This window comes from Rutidosis leptorrhynchoides, chromosome 4 (assembly GCF_046630445.1).
Source record: "Rutidosis leptorrhynchoides isolate AG116_Rl617_1_P2 chromosome 4, CSIRO_AGI_Rlap_v1, whole genome shotgun sequence".
In the NCBI taxonomy this organism is placed as follows: domain Eukaryota; kingdom Viridiplantae; phylum Streptophyta; class Magnoliopsida; order Asterales; family Asteraceae; genus Rutidosis; species Rutidosis leptorrhynchoides.
This window is the reverse complement of record NC_092336.1, coordinates 48,093,184-48,114,564: the sequence shown is the minus strand read 5'-3', so window position 1 is coordinate 48,114,564 and position 21,381 is coordinate 48,093,184. Positions and strand designations below refer to the sequence as shown.

General features: G+C 31.7%; 1 protein-coding gene and 2 long non-coding RNA genes across 3 annotated transcripts; 1 reads left to right on the top strand and 2 right to left on the bottom strand.

Moving 5' to 3' along the window:
- The first annotated feature begins 13,943 nt into the window (after window positions 1–13,943).
- Window positions 13,944–14,406, top strand: LOC139904091 (uncharacterized). Its single transcript, XM_071886025.1, has one exon. The coding sequence runs from the start codon at window positions 13,976–13,978 to the stop codon at window positions 14,297–14,299; it is 324 nt and encodes a 107-aa protein (XP_071742126.1). The 5' UTR covers window positions 13,944–13,975; the 3' UTR covers window positions 14,300–14,406.
- Window positions 14,407–17,565: 3,159 nt separating this feature from the next.
- Window positions 17,566–19,178, bottom strand: LOC139840143 (uncharacterized). The gene is made up of 2 exons (XR_011757249.1): window positions 18,997–19,178; window positions 17,566–18,447 (listed from the first exon to the last, which is right to left on the bottom strand). It is a non-coding gene; the product is annotated as an uncharacterized lncRNA (long non-coding RNA).
- A 118-nt stretch (window positions 19,179–19,296) lies between these two features.
- Window positions 19,297–21,223, bottom strand: LOC139843971 (uncharacterized). The gene is made up of 3 exons (XR_011757770.1): window positions 20,877–21,223; window positions 19,644–20,361; window positions 19,297–19,410 (listed from the first exon to the last, which is right to left on the bottom strand). It is a non-coding gene; the product is annotated as an uncharacterized lncRNA (long non-coding RNA).
- Window positions 21,224–21,381: the final 158 nt, after the last annotated feature.

Below are 21,381 nucleotides of genomic sequence, written 5' to 3'. Positions count from 1 at the left end.
TCTAGATAGGTATTCCACCATGTTAACGCAGAACCTGTGAAGGTATGCGTAGCGTACTTCACTTTGTCCTCTTCAGTACACTTACTTATGGCAAACACCGATTCAACCTTCTCGGTCCACCGTTTCAATCCGATCGGTCCTTCGGTTCCATCAAATTCCAAAGGTTTGCAGGCAGTGAATTCTTTGTAGGTGCATCCTACACGATTTCCTGTACTGCTAGATCCAAGGTTATTATTGGTATGTAGCGCAGCCTGTACTACGGCTATGTTTGAAGCTAGAAAAGTACGGAATTCCTCTTCATTCATATTCACGGTGTGTCGAGTAGTCGGTGCCATTTCCTTCAAAATAGTTAAATGGAATAAGTTAATCATACAGAATATTAAGAGTAGTTAATAGTATTTCGTAGCATAATATGAACTCATTTATAAAAGCTTTTTCTTCATATTAGCGTTTTATAAGTTTAAATTCGGGTAGTACCTACCCGTTAAGTTCATACTTAGTAGCTAATATACAATTCAACTACTACAATTCTATATGAAAAACTGATTATAATAATATTTCGCGTTCAAACTTTTATACAATATTTTACAAACTTACAATACCGCTTATTTTACATAAAGCATGAAATATAGCACACAATAACTTTGATACAAGATAGTTGTGAAGACAATTCTAGCTAGTACACAAGTCGTTCAGCAAAGGCAATAAAGACACGTAATTCATACGTCCAGAAACAAGTCATGCATTCTGGTTTTACTAGGACTACTTCCCATCCTTGGTCTTGTGCAACATAACCGTTATGGCCGTTGATAAGACAGCGTGTTGTAACGTCATCAAAGGGACGAGGGTTACGTAATGTCCAACAGTCCCGTAATAATCTAAAAACCTCATTTCTTACCCCAATTACCGACTCCGTCACTTGTGGAAACGTTTTGTTTAATAGTTGTAGCCCGATGTTCTTGTTCTCACTTTGGTGAGAAGCGAACATTACTAATCCGTAAGCATAACATGCTTCTTTATGTTGCATGTTAGCCGCTTTTTCTAAATCACGAAGTCCAATATTCGGATATATTGAGTCAAAATAATTTCTTAACCCGTTGCGTAAAATAGCATTTGGGTTCCCCGCAATATATGCGTCAAAGTAAACACATCGTAACTTATGGGTTTCCCAATGTGATATCCCCCATCTTTCAAACGAAAGTCTCTTATAAACCAAGACATTCTTGGAACGTTCTTCGAATGTCTTACAAACTGATCTCGCCTTAAATAGTTGTGCCGAAGAATTCTGGCCGACTCTAGACAAGATTTCATCAATGATGTCTCCGGGTAGGTCTCTTAAAATATTGGGTTGTCTATCCATTTTGTGTTTTTAAACTGTAAAATAGACAAGAGTTAGATTCATAAAAAATACTTATTAATACAAGCAATTTTTTTACATATATCATAAAGCATAAGAACACTATATTCCATATATTACACCACACGAATACAACTATCTTATTCCGACTCGGTCGTTTCTTCTTCTTCGGTTTTGGTTCGTTTTGCCAAGTTTCTAGGGATATATGATGTTCCCCTAATACGAGCCGTCGTTGTCCACATTGGTTTAGAAAAACCTGGTGGTTTAGAGGTTCCCGGGTCATTGTTACAACTTAAGAACTTCGGGGGTTGACGATACATATAAAGTTCATCGGGGTTGGAATTAGATTTCTCTATTTTTATGCCCTTTCCCTTATTATTTTCTTTTGCCTTTTTAAATTCAGTTGGGGTAATTTCTATAACATCATTGGAATTCTCGTCGGAATCCGATTCATCGGAGAATTGGTAATCCTCCCAATATTTTGCTTCCTTGGCGGAAACACCATTGACCATAATTAACCTTGGTCGGTTGGTTGAGGATTCTCTTTTACTTAACCGTTTTATTATTTCCCCCACCGGTTCCGATTCTTCTTCCGGTTCCGATTCTTCGTCCGGTTCCGATTCTTCTTCCGGTTCCGACTCTTCTTCCTGTTCCTCTTCGGGAACTTGTGAATCAGTCCACGAATAATTCCAATTTACATTTGACTCTTCATTATTATAAGGTGAGTCAATGGGACTTGTTCTAGAGGTAGACATCTATCACATAATATCAAACACGTTAAGAGATTAATATATCACATAATATTCATATGTTAAAAATATATAGTTTCCAACAAAAATGTTAAGCAATCATTTTTAAAGAAAACACGGTCGAAGTCCAGAATCACTAATGCATCCTAACAAACTCGATAAGACACACTAATGCAAATTTTCTGGTTCTCTAAGACCAACGCTCTGATACCAACTGAAATGTCCCGTTCTTATTGATTAAAAACGTTCCATATTAATTGATTTCGTTGCGAGGTTTTGACCTCTATATGAGACGTTTTTCAAAGACTGCATTCATTTTAAAACAAACCATAACCTTTATTTCATCAATAAAGGTTTAAAAAGCTTTACGTAGATTATCAAATAATGATAATCTAAAATATCATGTCTACACACGACCATTACATAATGGTTTACAATACAAATATGTTACAACAAAATAAGTTTCTTGAATGCAGTTTTTACACAATATCATACAAGCATGGACTCCAAATCTCGTCCTTATTTAAGTATGCGACAGCGGAAGCTCTTAATAATCACCTGAGAATAAACATGCTTAAAACGTCAACAAAAATGTTGGTGAGTTATAGGTTTAGCCTATATATATCAAATCATAATAATAGACCACAAGATTTCATATTTCAATACACATCCCATACATAGAGATAAAAATCATTCATATGGTGAACACCTGGTAACCGACAATAACAAGATGCATATATAAGAATATCCCCATCATTCCGGGACACCCTTCGGATATGATATAAATTTCGAAGTACTAAAGCATCCGGTACTTTGGATGGGGTTTGTTAGGCCCAATAGATCTATCTTTAGGATTCGCGTCAATTAGGGTGTCTGTTCCCTAATTCTTAGATTACCAGACTTAATAAAAAGGGGCATATTCGATTTCGATAATTCAACCATAGAATGTAGTTTCACGTACTTGTGTCTATTTTGTAAATCATTTATAAAACCTGCATGTATTCTCATCCCAAAAATATTAGATTTTAAAAGTGGGACTATAACTCACTTTCACAGATTTTTACTTCGTCGGGAAGTAAGATTTGGCCACTGGTTGATTCACGAACCTATAACAATATATACATATATATCAAAGTATGTTCAAAATATATTTACAACACTTTTAATATATTTTGATGTTTTAAGTTTATTAAGTCAGCTATCCTCGTTAGTAACCTACAACTAGTTGTCCACAGTTAGATGTACAGAAATAAATCGATAAATATTATCTTGAATCAATCCACGACCCAGTGTATACGTATCTCAGTATTGATCACAACTCAAACTATATATATTTTGGAATCAACCTCAACCCTGTATAGCTAACTCCAACATTCACATATAGAGTGTCTATGGTTGTTCCGAAATATATATAGATGTGTCGACATGATAGGTCGAAACATTGTATACGTGTCTATGGTATCTCAAGATTACATAATATATAATACAAGTTGATTAAGTTATGGTTGGAATAGATTTGTTACCAATTTTCACGTAGCTAAAATGAGAAAAATTATCCAATCTTGTTTTACCCATAACTTCTTCATTTTAAATCCGTTTTGAGTGAATCAAATTGCTATGGTTTCATATTGAACTCTATTTTATGAATCTAAACAAAAAAAGTATAGGTTTCTAGTCGGAAAAATAAGTTACAAGTCGTTTTTGTAAAGGTAGTCATTTCAGTCGAAAGAACGACGTCTAGATGACCATTTTAGAAAACATACTTCCACTTTGAGTTTAACCATAATTTTTGGATATAGTTTCATGTTCATAATAAAAATCATTTTCTCAGAATAACAACTTTTAAATCAAAGTTTATCATAGTTTTTAATTAACTAACCCAAAACAGCCCGCGGTGTTACTACGACGGCGTAAATCCGGTTTTACGGTGTTTTTCGTGTTTCCAGGTTTTAAATCATTAAGTTAGCATATCATATAGATATAGAACATGTGTTTAGTTGATTTTAAAAGTCAAGTTAGAAGGATTAACTTTTGTTTGCGAACAAGTTTAGAATTAACTAAACTATGTTCTAGTGATTACAAGTTTAAACCTTCGAATAAGATAGCTTTATATGTATGAATCAAATGATGTTATGAACATCATTACTACCTTAAGTTCCTTGGATGAACCTACTGGAAAAGAGAAAAATGGATCTAGCTTCAATGGATCCTTGGATGGCTCAAAGTTCTTGAAGCAAAAATCATGACACGAAAACAAGTTCAAGTAAGATCATCACTTGAAATAAGATTGTTATAGTTATAGAAATTGAACCAAAGTTTGAATATGATTATTACCTTGTATTAGAATGATAACCTACTGTAAGAAACAAAGATTTCTTGAGGTTGGATGATCACCTTACAAGATTGGAAGTGAGCTAGCAAACTTGAAAGTATTCTTGATTTTATGAAACTAGAACTTTTGGAATTTATGAAGAACACTTAGAACTTGAAGATAGAACTTGAGAGAGTTCAATTAGATGAAGAAAATTGAAGAATGAAAGTGTTTGTAGGTGTTTTTGGTCGTTGGTGTATGGATTAGATATAAAGGATATGTAATTTTGTTTTCATGTAAATAAGTCATGAATGATTACTCATATTTTTGTAATCTTATGAGATATTTCATGCTAGTTGCCAAATGATGGTTCCCACATGTGTTAGGTGACTCACATGGGCTGCTAAGAGCTGATCATTGGAGTGTATATACCAATAGTACATACATCTAAAAGCTGTGTATTGTACGAGTACGAATACGGGTGCATACGAGTAGAATTGTTGATGAAACTGAACGAGAATGTAATTGTAAGCATTTTTGTTAAGTAGAAGTATTTTGATAAGTGTATTGAAGTCTTTCAAAAGTGTATAAATACATATTAAAACACTACATGTATATACATTTTAACTGAGTCGTTAAGTCATCGTTAGTCGTTACATGTAAGTGTTGTTTTGAAACCTTTAGGTTAACGATCTTGTTAAATGTTGTTAACCCAATGTTTATAATATCAAAAGAGATTTTAAATTATTATATTATCATGATATTATGATGTACGAATATCTCTTAATATGATATATATACATTAAATGTCGTTACAACGATAAACGTTACATATATGTCTCGTTTCAAAATCATTAAGTTAGTAGTCTTGTTTTTACATATGTAGTTCATTGTTAATATAATTAATGATATGTTTACTTATCATAATATCATGTTAACTATATATATAACCATATATATGTCATCATATAGTTTTTTTACAAGTTTTAACGTTCGTGAATCACCGGTCAACTTGGGTGGTCAATTGTCTATATGAAACCTATTTAAATTAATCAAGTCTTAACAAGTTTGATTGCTTAACATGTTGGAAACATTTAATCATGTAAACATCAATCTCAATTAATATATATAAACATGGAAAAGTTCGGGTCACTACAGTTTGGCTCCAATAACCCGGTCCACGTACAAATCCAACTATTACTACGAACCAGAAAATTTTGATGTCTATCAATTTAACCACTTAAAATAAATTTTCGTAATTTTAAGAAATTTAGAGAAGAAGTAGAAAAAATTCTAAGTCCTAAAAACTAGAATGGCGAGAAATAAGAGAGAAAAAGATTGCGCGTCGAAAAGTGTCGAAAAATGAAAAAGACGAAGAGTGGTTTGTAAACACGCGGTTAATCCAACCTTATAACTATCACTATCTTAAAATTAAAACTACAAATAGAGATCACTAATTGGAATTGTAATTGATACATAGGTAAACGGCGTCGAAAGATAAATAAAAATAAGAAAGTAGCACGAAAAATAGCGTCGCAAAATTTTAAGGCACCTAAATCTTAGTCTAAAGAAAAAGCACTTAAGGGATTTTACGGCAAAGCCTAAAAATTCTAGAAGTAAAAATAAATACTAAGGCAAAAACTATACTTAATACTAAAAGTTGCGAATATAGTCTAAAAATCTAAAGGTAATAAAACTAAAAAAAAAAAAATTTTTATAGACAAAATCTTAAAAAAAATATTTTTTTTAAAAATATTTTTTTTTTTTTTAGATACGTTTTTTGTTTTTTTTTTTTTTACGTTTTTTTTTTTTTTTTTTTTTACGTTTTTTTTTTTTTTTTTTTTTTGCGTTTTTTTTTTTTTTTTACGTTTTTTTTTTTTTTTTTTTTATATTTTTGCAAATATAAATTAAAAATATAGCGTTTTAGTGCTCCCCGGCAGCGGCGCCAAAAACTTGATGTTGTAGGGGGTGTATACAAAATAGTATTATTTTTACTAGGAAATACTACAAAATATGACACAAGTTTTATTAATTTACGGATGGGATATACCTAAACCTTGCTACAACACTATAGGCAGTGTACCTAATCGTAGAGTAGTGTAGTTTTTAGTAAGTCCGGTTCGTTCCACAGGGAGCTAGTGATTACGTACTATATTTTTATAAAACTATATTTATATAAATATATATATATATAAGTAGTAATATTATTATAAAAGGGGGGTTTTTACCGTTTAATGACCGGTTTGTCGATTTTATATTTTTAAGCGTAAAGATAAATGACAATAATTAAAGTGCGTAAAATAAATAAATGACGATAAATAAAATAACAATAAATAAAATTGCGATAGAATATGAAATAAAAGGATTATGCTTATTTAAACTTCCGTAATCATGATGTTTGACGTGTTGATTTTAATTTATTGTTACTCGGGTTAATTGTCCTTTGTCATGGTTTATTTGATACCTATCTGGTTTTTATCCATAATAGTCCATCGGTCATAAATATAAAGTGCGAGTGTCCTCGTCAAATTACCCTTATACCCGAAGTCAAATATTCCAACTAATTAAGGATTTAAACTGTGACGCAGTTATCACTTCTGTCAACAATTACACCAGTTATCACTGTATGTAATCTACCCCTGTTTTGATTAGATATGAATATTAATTTACCCACTTGATCAGTTTGAATAATCAATTACCCAACCCGAATAATTAATTAAATGATTATAATAGATTCCATATGAACGTCACTAAATAGGACAACCATAATCATTATTAATTATTAGGATAATTAATTTGAAGATAGGTTCGACATACTCCAATGAGTTGTCACTCAATTAGACAATACCCCCCATCTATTAATAGTCAATAGTCCAATTTCCACAAGTGTCGGTCTTTTGCCCAAACCTTAATTATGGTACAAAGCCCAATTACCCAATTTTAGTAATTAGCCCAACATCATGATTACTTCGTTTTAAATAAGCATAATAATAACTTAGCTACGAGACATTAATATAAAAAGGTTGAACATAACTTACAATGATTAAAAATAGCGTAGCGTTACACGGACAGAATTTCGACTTACACACTCAAACGATCTCTATCATAAATCTTATTATTATCATAATTTAAAATTAAAATTAAGATTATTGTTATATCTTATTACATTAACATTATGATAGAGATTTTTAGATATTGATATTGATAATAGATTTTTAGGATAGAAAAAGGGATGCCTTTTAAATTGATCGATAATCATCGCCAATATGAAATTGAATTTTTATCTACGACCCCTGAACTATGCTAAATTAACAACTTTTTATTATTTAATATTATTCTTATTATGAATTATTTAAATATTATATTTTATTCTTGTGCATAGTTGACTCGTAATTTTTACACCGTTGCGTCGAGCGTTGAGAGTTGACTCATGTCCCGGTTCCGGATTTTCGAACGTCCTTGCGTACTATTTTATATCGTGTACTTTGCGTTTTGTAACTTGTACTCTTGTCATTTTTAGACGTTCTTCATCAATAATTTGAACCTTTTTAATTGTATCTTGTACATTTGAGCTTTTTGGACGTTTTGGTCTTTCAAATCTTTGTTTTTGTCTTTAAATCTTTATTTTCGAGCGATTTGCGTCTTTCGTCTTCGCACTTATTTATTTAACTATTACAACTAAAAATAAGGAAATTACATTTAAAAACTTTACATATTGGAACGATATTGCTACTAAATATATGTTCATTTGGAGCACTATCAAGTGATCTAACAACAATGAGTTTGTTTTTTTTTTTTTAAAAAATGTTTTAAAATCTTTTCGGTATAAGTTGTTTGATGTACAAGTAAACCATTAGGTATATGCTCAATTTGCAATCCAAGGTAATACTTGGTTTTTTCAAGATCTTTCATTTCAAAATAATTCTTTAGAAGTTGAATGATTTCATAGATCTCTTTATTTGTTCATATGATGTTAAGAACATTGACATAAACAACTACGATCTCATATCCGAACATTGTTTTTATAAAACATACGTGCAAAATAAGTTTATATTTATACCCTTTTTTTTTATCAAGTAGTCATTTAATCGGTTATACCACATACGTCCCGTTTGTATAAACCCACTTAGAAATCTTTGTGATTTAATGGAATATATTCCCTTGGGTTTTACATTAGATGCTTATGATACCTTAACCCTTTAGGTATATTCATATATATCACTATTAAGTGATCCATACAGATAAGTAGTAACAACATTCATGAGATGCATTTAAATAACTACCAGGTTGATTAAGTATCTAATAAGTAATTGTATCCATTACAGGAGGATAATTTTTCCTCCTAATTCATTTCTGGTCTTTGTGGGAAATATTGAGTTACAAGTCTAGTTTTGCCTTGTAACTTCATTTGCACATTTCTTTTCGGATAAAAAAATTCATTTGTATCCCATACGTTTCACATCTTTAAAAGTGATAACGATTGATCCGAAAACTTTTCTTTTATCGAGCGATTCTAATTCAGCTCGTATTGCTCCTTTCCATTTAGCTCAATCATGTCCATTTTGTATATTCAATGACAGATTTTAGTTCCAGATCATCATCTTTATTCATGATGTCATTGTAACATTATATGAAAATATCTCATAGAGATTTTAATTTCATTTCGGTTCCATAATATTGCATAATATATCGCAATTTTAGTATTTACATTTATCAATATCCTCTGCAGAAGGAATATTGATTTGTGGTTCTTCTTGAACACTTTCTTTTACCTCATTATCAGCTGATTTTTTTTTCCGAGGATTTTTATCTTCGGAACCAATTGATCTTCCACGTTTGATGCGTGGCAAAGACTCAACAGTGACATTATTGCCAACTTTTGGAATTTCAGTTCGAGCTGGAGCATTTATCGCTGGTATATATGATTTAGTCACCTTTTTTTTTATATATGTAAATGCATAAAGTAATTAATTTGCAAGTTCTTGCATATGCATTATTTTTTGAACTTTCGTTTCACATTCTTTTGTGCGAGTTCAATATACCTTAATTGATGTTCACATCATGAAGCATCATTTTATTTTTTTATTTTTATTTCTCCCCCTAATCCAGGGAACAATGTTTTATTAAAATGACAATCAGCAAAACGTGCTGTAAAAACATCACCCATCATGGGTTCAATATATCTTATGATTGAAGATGTTTTATATTCAAAATATATTACCATCTTTCTTTGAAGAACCATTTTATTGTGTTGTGGTGATACAATTGGAATATACACTGCACAACCAATGTTCTAAGGTGAAAAATATTTGGCTCTTGGCCAAAATCAAGTATTAAGTGAAAATATTTATGACTTCCACATGGTATAATGCGAATTAATGTCGCAACATGTAAATTTACATGTCCACATATACATATTGAGAGATTTGTACTCATTATCAATTGTCTAGTTATTAGCTGCTATTGATTCAGCTAAACTAATTTTGTGTATGCACATGAGCAACTGGATGTTCAACAACAATCCCTGTAGATATATAATGATCATTAAATGTTTTAGATGTTAACTCACCAGCATTATCAAGTCTCATCCTTTTAATGGTGTAATCAGAATAATGTGTTCTCAATTTAATAATTTGTGCAAGAAACTTTGCAAATGCCATATTACGGCTTGATAACATACAAATATGAGACCATCCGCTAGATGCGTCTATTATCAAAATGCTTCACATGATGGATGAATTGGTTCATATATCTTACCTTGAATTCTTTCAAGAAACATTTGTGATTCTTTTTCACAATATACTTTTCATTAATCACCATATGTGCTTTCCATTAATCACCATATGTGTTTTTTTTTTTTTTTTTTATCATATATCCTTTTCACCATATACGCTTTTAATCATATGCGCTGTGTTTTTCACCATATGCGCTTTTAATCATATGCGATTTTCATCATACGCGTTGTGCTTTTCATCATATTCGTTTTTTATCATATGCGCTTATCATATGCGCTTTTTTATGTGAATAGTAAATTAATTAATTTCGTTTTACTATTCATATGAATTAATTTAGATTTACTATTTTGTTAATTGAGTAATATATATATACATCATATACTTGTGACTCCGAAGGCACAAATGAATTTGACCATATAGTTATACGTTGTACCTTGCACATTAATTTTCAGTAGAAGCTTTAGATGCATATTATTTTCAGTAGAAGCTTTAGATGCACTTTTTTTTAATCACCAAATACCACAAACACTTTGTTTGCGTTTGTTCATAGTCATCAATGAAAACCATTTTTTTTAATTTTATTTTATACAATAAAATTAACGCATCATTATTCTTTTCAAAAACAATAATCTATTGTTATTGTTTACTTGTGCCATGTTTAACAACAAAAGTCAACAACCTCTGTCTTGTTTGTTGTGGCAACCAAAAACAACCTTTGCTTTTGTTACCGAGAATCCAAGACCAAAAAACAATTAATTTTTAATTAATCTTTTATCAAAACCATAAATGATTTTATTGATCTACGTTGATATGGCCATAAAGAATTGACGGCTGACCTACTTTTGTAAGTGTATTTCGGCTATCATCCCGAAAACGCACAACGACCTTTTTTTTTTTTATGAACTATTTGTTTCATATCTAGCTTAGGCAATTATTGTGAACATTTGGTCCCTATAAGAGCATTTATTTTTTAGACTTTTAGTTGATTTGTACTTGTCACAATTAGGGATAGCACCCGCGGGTCGTGGATGCGGATCCATTGGATCCATCACCCGTACCCGCGGATTTTTTTTAAGAGACATCCAATTGAACCCTTGTTCGTTGAAACAATTTGACTATATTTTTACTCCCCATTATTAAACGGGCCATTTTGATGCACACTCTTAAAAAAATAATTTGTTTTTTAAGTTTTATTATTCAACCTCCTTTTTTCAACGGTCACGTTTTTAACAAAACATTTGACAAGTTTGGAAAAAAGTTTTTTATTGATTATCATCAAAAGTTTTCTATTGTCACTCTACTCGATGGAATTATGGCATACAACCAAAATTGCAACCCAACACTACATAAGAACAAAAAGGTTGTTTTTAATTAACATATGTATATGTGTTAAACTCGGAATAATAATAACTTATTTTAGAAAATTAACATAAGACATGTTGAAACATTTTTGTCACATTTAGCTCATCAAGTCTAATACTTATCATTGATAGATTTTATCACGTCTAGGAGATGTTTACTTTTTTCTTGTATTAAGTCCTACTTTCATTTACCTTTGTTTGGAAAAAAGTTTTTTTTTTTACTTTGCTTTCCCCCTTTCTGTAAAACTCATTTAAACACTTTCTTTGTTTTTTTTTTTTTTAAAAAAAACTTCCCTTTTTTTTACGTTACCCGTAAATTATAAATATATAAAAAAAAACTTTTTGTTTAAATTTTTTTTTTTTAGTTTTTAAAAAGGCCACTTGACCAATTTTTTAATTCTTTCACAACACCTGATATCGTGATCGTGACCTTTCACCAAAACAAGAGATATTCTTGATAAACTAAACACGGACTCGTGTTTGAAATTGTCGGCCACAAAAAAATTCATTTGATAAAAGTATATATTTTTTTTTTTTTAGTTATAGAAGGAGACCACTTCATTTTCAATACTTCATTTTTGACAAAAAAAAATTATTCCATTTTACCATCCCCTTTTTTTTCTTACTTTAACTTTTAAGATATACTTTTAATAAAAATACAAACTACTTTTTCTTATTTTAACTTTTAAGATTTACTTTTAATAAAAATACAAACTACTTTTTGTATTTTAACTTTTAAGATTTACTTTTAATAAAAGTACAAACTACTTTTTCTTATTTTAACTTTTAAGATTTACTTTTAATAAAAATACAAACTATTTTTTTATTTTAACTTTTAAAATTATAAATTTAAGAATAAACATTAGTATGCATGAAATAAATAATGATTAATTGCATAAGTAATCATAAATGTTAGATAACATATAAAGACCCCGTCGTATTCGTATTGATCGGAATTAATCTCGACCCATGGTACCGTGTTGTCAAATGACGTGTTGCGTACATAAAGTACCGTGTTGTCAAATGACGTGTTGCGTACAATCATGAGGTCTTATTAACATAAATATAAATGTTAGTGAAGTTAATAAGAGTTAGATTACAGAAAATATAATTCAGGTGGTATAACCGACCATATATAACTTAAATAACATAAATATAAATGTTAGTGAAGTTAGTAAAAGTTAGATTACAGAAATATAATTCAGGTGGTATAACCGACCATATATAACTTAAATAACATAAATATAAATGTTAGTAGTTCAAAATTTGATATATTCGAGTCTGAAAATTATTAATAATTTCATACCTTGATTAGTGATTCGTGATCGTTTGAGATATCTTTTAATTACACTAAGCTTTTCGTGCTGATAACGTGTTATAATTCAGTAGGCTTATAACTACCTTTAATGGTTATAAGAACAAAGAGAGAAAAAGAGAGAAGAAGGAGAGAAGAAATATTGATATTGATATTTCAAGAGAAATGGTGCACCTTAAATGGTTACCATACATGTCTATTTATAGTATAAAATATTACTATGCAAGAAATATAATAATAATAAAATTAACATCCAATCTAGATATTTTATAACACAATCTAGATATTTTATAACACCTTTCTAGATTTTTCCCTACTGCAAAAACAAAATATAAAAAAGTGAGTTGCACAAAAAAGCAAAGAGTTGTCACTATCTCAATTTTATTTTTTAATTTTATTTTACTAATTTTTTTTAAAAAAAATTCCTACTTATTGGCCGGAGGTCCATTCGAAAGCAATCTCTTTATCCGTCGAATAGAGGACAGATGATTTTCTCTACTTTTGAGAGTGTTTCACTCTGGGTAAAGAAATGACTTGTTTTTATTCTCGGAAAAAGAAATGATTGTCTATATCTCACCTCCCCCATACACCACTCATGTGGTATCGGGTATTGTTGTTGTTGTCATCCTGTAAAATGTAAAAAACCCCAAATTTTTACATCAAGGATTCAAAGTACTATCTCTTACTAGCATGTATCCATCTTTTATCTTTTAAACTTAATATTCCGTATTGCATATTAACATATAGACAAAAAAAATTCGACGCTTTTTGCCTCTTTATCTTATTTTATTGTTGATTTGATGCTTATTATGTTCAAGTATTACATTAAAAAAAAATTATGTTCACCCTTCTAATCACAAATCTCAAGTTCCGCCACTGCTCGGGCATGCAGTTGGGGGCGGGTGTAGCAATTGTAAGAGAGGAACGCATTGATGGGGAACGCGTTGGTGGTTAAGCCCCGGGGTGACTTAACTGACTGTTGTGTCCAAAAAAAAATTAACAATGTATATTCGCAGGCCGCAGCTTATGTAGTTTTCACTACCTTGTTAACAGTCAATTGGGCCAGCCCATAATGCAAACCCAACTCAATCAGACAATATACTAGTACAAACAAACACACTTCTAAATCCAAACCAAAACCACTGCCATGGATCCGTCGCACTCCACCGCAGCCGCCGGCGTCCCACCGCCAAAACAATCGCTCGGTTTCGTGGCTAACGCGATCAAAAGAAAACACAGTTTCATTCAATTCTTCGCAATGTCTGGTATATTTCTACTAAGCATGCGATCAGTAGGTCAAAAATATCGAATCAAAGATGTTGAAGAAGATACAGCTGCTCTACAACAAGAACAAAATTCACTTTCTGATCGTATTGATTTTATTAAAAATAGTCTTCTTGCTGAAGCTGCGGTTGATTCTACCGGTACTTTTGCTAATCGGCTTCGTGTATTGTTTGGGGAAAGTAATTGAACTATGAGTGTTATAGATTAGGGTTCATGTTATATGATGATACATTTTTCAATTTATGAATTCTGTAAGGATATGTTATGTTGAATAAGAACATGGTAAACCTTAATCTGAAGTATTTATATTTATAATATGTTTGATTTCAATTTTTCATTTTAGTTGTTGAAATGATTGTAATGTACAAAATGGAAATTTTTAGACTTTAGAGATTAGTTATAGTGATTTAATTTATGTTTGATTTTGGTTTTATAGTAGGAGTAGACTTTAGCGTAGTGGTTTGAGGCTTAGAAATGTTTTTGTGGAGACCTAATTTTGATCTCGATAGGCTGAAACTTTATGGCTAGATCTAACTGTTATCGACTATTTGTTATCGTACGGAGCTCCAGTCTTGAACATGGCTGTTTCATTATCTGTGATGTTTCCTTGTACCTAATTGATGCCTGAATGTCTAGCCGAATACTATCTCTTGTTTACGATGACTTTGTTGCATAGAATTCTTTATTTGTCCAGGCTCACGCCCACAAGGAAGCCGATGGCAGCAAAGGCGCCCAGGTCCCGCCCAGATACTCGCCCACCATCTCGTGCTGCTGATCGTCCTTTTTAATCATATTTCTGGACGGAAGGAATGCTCAAAAATGTGGTATTTTTTGCTTCTTAAACTTGTACATTTAATTAATTAAGGGAAGAAAGGAGTGTTATGGTTGGGAGTGTTTTGTCCTGAGAAGGAAGTGGTAATGTGGCGCTGATGTGGCGGACCTGGACTAAAATGAAGGTCTTACTCCATTGGGAGCTCTCTTATACCATATATTCATTTCATAAAATGAATTAGCACTTTATCATGATATCTGATAGAGGGAAGTTAATATGTTGGTGTTACCTACTCAAAATTTTAGGTATAGAACTAAACCAAAACTACATCATACTGTTCAAAAAAAAAAAAATGTTACAGCTGAAAACTGCATCTTGCTGTAACATTTTTAAAAGCTCTCGTAACATCTGATTAGACGTGTCAAATCCGATCATTTACATATAAATAGGTTTGATCCTTAAAGGCTCAAATACACAAAAGCTAACAGATTTACCTGAAGGAATTCCTCAAATGGACTGTTTAAAGTCATCTAAAGTGTATCAAATCAAATGTATAAAAGCCTCGTAAAATCGCTTCACCATAGTTTAGCCGCGTCACCATATAGGCATAGTATTTCGCTCTTATATAGTGTTCTAAGGGCCTGTTTACTAAGGACTTATTGGGCTTAGTTGAGTGGATGGATTTTTCGGTCAGAACTAATGGTTGTTTATTTAGGACTTTTTATTAATCTTGTCTTCCTGGACACCTTTATCAGAAAGTTGAAAAACATGTGTCCTCCCCATATAGCTATCTTTCCCTTGTTTTTTTCCCACATTACCCTTTCTTCTGTTTACATTCTTTAACATATTGAACTAACATCTGCTATTGCTCTAACCATTGTCTGAAAACACCAAATAGTGGTGGTCCGACCATTGAACTCGTTTGTCACTTCCCCGGCGTTATAACTTCCGGTCATCACTTTCGACCACTTCCATCACTTTCGACCGTCTCTTCCCCACTACCACCATCGAAACCTCCACCGCCACCGTCACTTCCGGCCACTTCCCCAAAACAAACCACCTACTGCATCTTCTTCGTACCACCATCTCCAGATAGTTCTCAAAATCCAGTCGTAGTAGATTTACAATAAAATGGGTTTCACGAAAAGATGGGTTCTTGGTTGAATGGTACTCATCTTGATAAAATACTTGTTTCTATTGGTTAAACTAGTTATTAATTTATTATAGAACAAAAGATTAGTAGATTTCATATAAACTTGAGATGGTTTTGGTGTTAAACGATTTATGGAGTATTTGCTTATCGGAGTTGTTGGTGTTAGTATGTCAAGTACTTGTACTTCCTGCATTTTGGCTTGTATCTTTACAATAATATGTTAATATTAATGTTGATGTAATTTAATATAGTATATATAGTATAATGATAATGATAGTGAAGTGTTTTGTTAAACACAAAAATTATTTACTTTAGGGGTATAATAGTCAATTTTATCATGCAGTCATTTTATTCGGCAGAAAAAGTAAACAAGATTATTTATTCACTGATTAATGCATATAGTTATCTATATCCATAATGTCATCTATACTAGCTTTAATAGCCCGTGCGTTGCACGGTGGCATAAAAAATTGATATAATAATACGTTAGTATTCGTACATGTTGTATGTGTTATACATTAAGTAAATGTTGTATCAGCAACTAACAATATGTTAAGTCACACATGTTCCATCTACATGCTTAATGATAAAAGAAAACTATCAAATACATGTAAACGTTATGTTAATTCATGCATGTTCCATCTACATGTTTAATGATAAATGAAAACTATCAAATACATTAAACGTTTGCAAATGGACATCAAAAGTAAAATTCAAAATTGCTCATGTAGTATCCAAGTATTTGAAAAGATGTTGTCATTAACGTTACTACGGTAATGAATATTAGATTGTAATCATTGTTACCAAATTTCATTTAATTGTTCTATGATACTAAAAAATTAATATAGTTTAAATAAAATTACTTTTCAATGAGAGACTAAAAACAATTTTTTTTTTTTTTTTAATAAAGGGGCCAAATCCTCGAAAAAATTATATAAAATAAAAACTAAACAGTTACAAAAAGGAGGGGATGTTTTAGTGTACGTCCCAAACACGTACAATGATTACCTCTAAAATGACTAATATCAAACCAAAACTAACAAAATGATTAATATTATTAAAATTGCCAATAAATTATGAATCTCCAAACCATCCCGTTTGCTCATCTCGTGTCTTCTGTATACTTCGGCCCATTATTAACATACATGCCCAGATCATTCTGATTCGACCAATATATACCAAAAAAGGCCCACCAATAGATACCATTTGAGACAATATCTCTTCTTTCTACCCTTGTAATCACATCCCACCAATCATAACTATTAATCACCAAAATGCAAAAGATGCCCAAAATTTCTCTCGTCGTGTAACTACGATCCAAATACACAAAAAACCAAAACCACCATTTAAGTCATAACCTGTCAAAACTAAACTCACCATATTATCAAAAAATAACAGAAAAAAATCAAATATCTGACTCTTAAAAGTCAAACCACCATCTCTGATAATTAAGGCCACTATCAAAATCATTACCAACCATGAACAAACCAAATACATTACAAACATATAGAAAAATACAACTACTATGTAGTCATTTAAATCATAATGTTATAAAATGAACATAAGTTGATTTAATGCATCTTTCACCATGGAAATCAATTTTCTCACTGTGCTGCTTTAATTTTCCAAAAATAAAAATAAAAAAAGAAATGGTTTGAGGACCCATATTCATCTGAAAACCCTCTTGCCCCATTTTCATTCATTAGATAACACATAACCCATATGAACCCAATTTTAAATTATTGGGTTGAAATTGCCACCGCTATCTTGAACGAATCACCTATAAAATATCTTGAAAAGCTTGAGACCGAGCTTATTTACCATGTTATCCATGTAGCCCATAAGCCTGACACCAACTGGTTCAACTTCTAAGTTGTTTAATACGTCTTCTCAGCCTTTTCCGGACCCATATTGAAATGTATATCCCCACCATCTGCTTACTACGATCCTTACATACCTAAAATATATCTTCAAGAATTAGCATATGTTGCATCATACAGTGTGTAACTTAAAGGTGGCAAAATGATAGGTAGCTTGTTGGGTAACGCCAAGATCTGTGTTTAGTAATTGGGTTGACCCATTGTTCCTTAGCTCCTTACACCAGAAGCGATAATATTTGGTTTTACGTCCACCGCTTTTTCAGGCCAATTTAATATATTTATGACTTCTGTTTCAGCATCGATTATTATCTTTGTGGACCCCAAATCACCATTGTTGTTCGTAATCGGAGAAGTTGGATCGCTGTAGCTTTTATGTATGGCTGATCGCTCGGGTTTCTTGTTCAATGGCTTTCGAATAATCTCTTTCCATCTTGATATTGGTCTTCGAATTTTAGCTCTCAAAACATTCCCAGCACTTATAAAACTTTTTTTGGTTGTGACATTTGTTGCTTGTTTTGTGGTACCATCACCTACAATTACACTTTTATAAGTATGACATCTTATGATAATGCTTTTGCCTCTATTTATGCTTTAGTATGCTTTAGTATGACACATATGACCCGACTTGAAATCTCTTAGAAAAAATTATATTGTGTTTCTGTATTACTATGATGAAAAATGTAAAGGAAGACTTTGTAAATATTAGATAGTTGTTTTGTTTCCCAAATATACAGCCTAGTAGCCCATAGCACAAAATTATTCCCAAATATACACCTTTTAGCTCAGTTAACATGAAAAGCCACAAACACTTCATCTATTTTCCTATAATCAATGGCAACTATAGCTTAGTTAACCCCATGTTGAAAACTCTGTTAGAATTTGGATTGTAGATTTGTTTTGGGTGAAGATGTGTGTGTGTGTGTGTGGCCCTATTTATCTGATTAAGTTATTGCTACTACTACCCCTTTCAATATCTGTACACGCGTGTGTTGTGTATATTACCATAAGGGTTAACCGAGGTGTCGAATGATGGTGGTGGGGTGTGGTCAAAGGTGCTAGTCTGTGTAGGACATACTTGCCTGCTGGATGCATATATGATTCAGGAGGATTTGTCTATGTCGGAAGATAAACACGACCACCCTCAAAACATTGATGATACCAAATACGGAGTATTACGTTCTCTTGAACACGGATTGACACGTTCTTCATACCAAAATATAGCAATTAAATGTCCACAAATGTTACCGCAGTCTCCTAGGTCATGATATATGATGTAATACCTGACAGGAAACAAGAAACAAAATAAAAACACATGAAACAAAGTATTCTTTAACTTTAAAAAAAAAATCCTCTATAAAAAAAAATGCTATTTTTCAAATATACCTTCAGGCTTCATCATTCAATACATCATTTGTAACATTAGATGATACAACTGCTGAAGTGCTGAACCACCAAAACAATTTCGGAATGAATAATGAATTTATCAGTTACCCCTGCAAATAGTTAAGATAACACATATTACAAAACACATCTTCAAATACCATATTCTGAAATATAAGTATCATGGATATGAGTAACAGTATATGCTTCTATAAAAAACACACAAAATAAGCTACTTAATCACTACCCTAACCGCCATAAAAAACATAATAAAAAATTAAAAAACAGGTGCCTCTATTCAAACGAAGCAATATTGAATGCAAAAAGTTAAGTGAAGTTAACTAACAATGATGGGTCACTATCTCAGCAAGTCGGCATCATCTAGATCAAGACTAAAGTCGGCCATTTTATAGGCTCGACCTCTGATAAAAGCTAACCTCACCTTCAGGTCTTAAAGTTGCAGCCAGTTCCTCATTTTCTTTACCTGAAGGAAAATCAACCCAAATTAAAGACAATATTCGTATTTAGAATGTGACAGCGTCAAAGTTGGTATTTTCGAAGCTCATACAGCCATGGGATATAAAACAATAAACTGGTTGATAAATTGAAAAATACATTTAGACATAGAAGGGATAGTAGAGGCAGCTAACTCAGTTGCTGTAAATGGGTCTAGATAGCCACCTTTGTAAAATATGAAACGGGTTCATGAGTTTTACGTTAAAACCTGGGTTGTCTAATAGAAGTCTGTTTAGAAGACATACAACTCAAACAAAAATTGAGTAAAATCGGAAACAACATCATCAGGATGTAATCTTTCATCTCATTAAAATGACTTATATTCAGTCAATAAACGACCCACTCTCCATAAGTTGTTATCCATTGAGGTGGACGTGCCATTATGATTTATCAGTCGAGTTGACAATGTCTTTATTCGAATAGCAAGCTACATGACATAAACAACCACCATCATTATCAACCATCATTTGTGAAGGTGAAGACTCATTAACACTGTTCTTGGATTCTATAGCGCTGGAACTTTATGTGAATACAACATATATCATGATCTGCACAATCAGAATCAAAAGTAACATATTAAAATACAACAATCAGCAGTTTTCACAAAAGAACTCCTGCATATTTATAATAGTATTAGTGTATGACAAACATAAAATCTATTGAAGCTTCTATGATATGTTTAGCTGCTCAGGAACAAATGATCGATTTTATACAAAGCATCATCATAGATGATATTACTTTCCGATTGATAATTGAAGCATAATATTAACCTATAATCAGTTACATAGCAACGGTGATGCCATCTCCACCCTAACCATTAGCCACATACAGTATGCAAAACTTATGTTGGATATATACAAATTGATTGACATTTATGCAAAACCTAGGCAAAAAACGATTTTAAATTGGACAAATTAATTTAGATTTATTTATACCGATTAGAAAGATATATAAACAGAATCGGTAATAAGAATAAAACAGATAAAACCCTAATATGTATAATAATTAAAAACACAGAAAAAAAAAAGCTAATAAGAATAAGAAAGATGACTAAATTACATACCCTAAAAACTGCGAAATCATATACTTCTAATTCGAGTATTCATGATTTAAGCTATATTTCACAGAATTGATGATCTCGTTCAAGCATTTGTTCCAATTTTCTCTTTCAGTATTTATAAAAACATATGTTTTACGATATGTTTTCATGTTCACTTACGGCGGCGACGGTTATTTGTCAGCGGCGATTGTTTAACGGCGCCGGTGGTTTCATGTCGTCGGTAGACAATTCGGTGATGTTGATGATTCGGCAGACAAGTATGTGATGTTGATGATTTAGAATCGCATCGATAAAAAATGATCGATGATATAAGAATTCCATGTGATGAGAATCAAGGTACCGATTGAGATTCAGTGAATTGAATGGGAAAGATAGCGTTTGAGAGAGAGAGAGAGAGAGAGAGAGAGAGAGACGGGTTTTGTTTTTTGGCTTTAAAATTGGACGAATGAAATTGGGACAGATGGCAGGCTGTGAGATAAAATTTCAGAATAGGGGTTAGGCAGTAGGT

Coding starts and splice junctions, on each gene's coding strand:
- LOC139904091 (XM_071886025.1), top strand. CDS start 13,976: ATGGATCCGTCGCACTCCACCGCAGCCGCCGGCGTCCCACCGCCAAAA.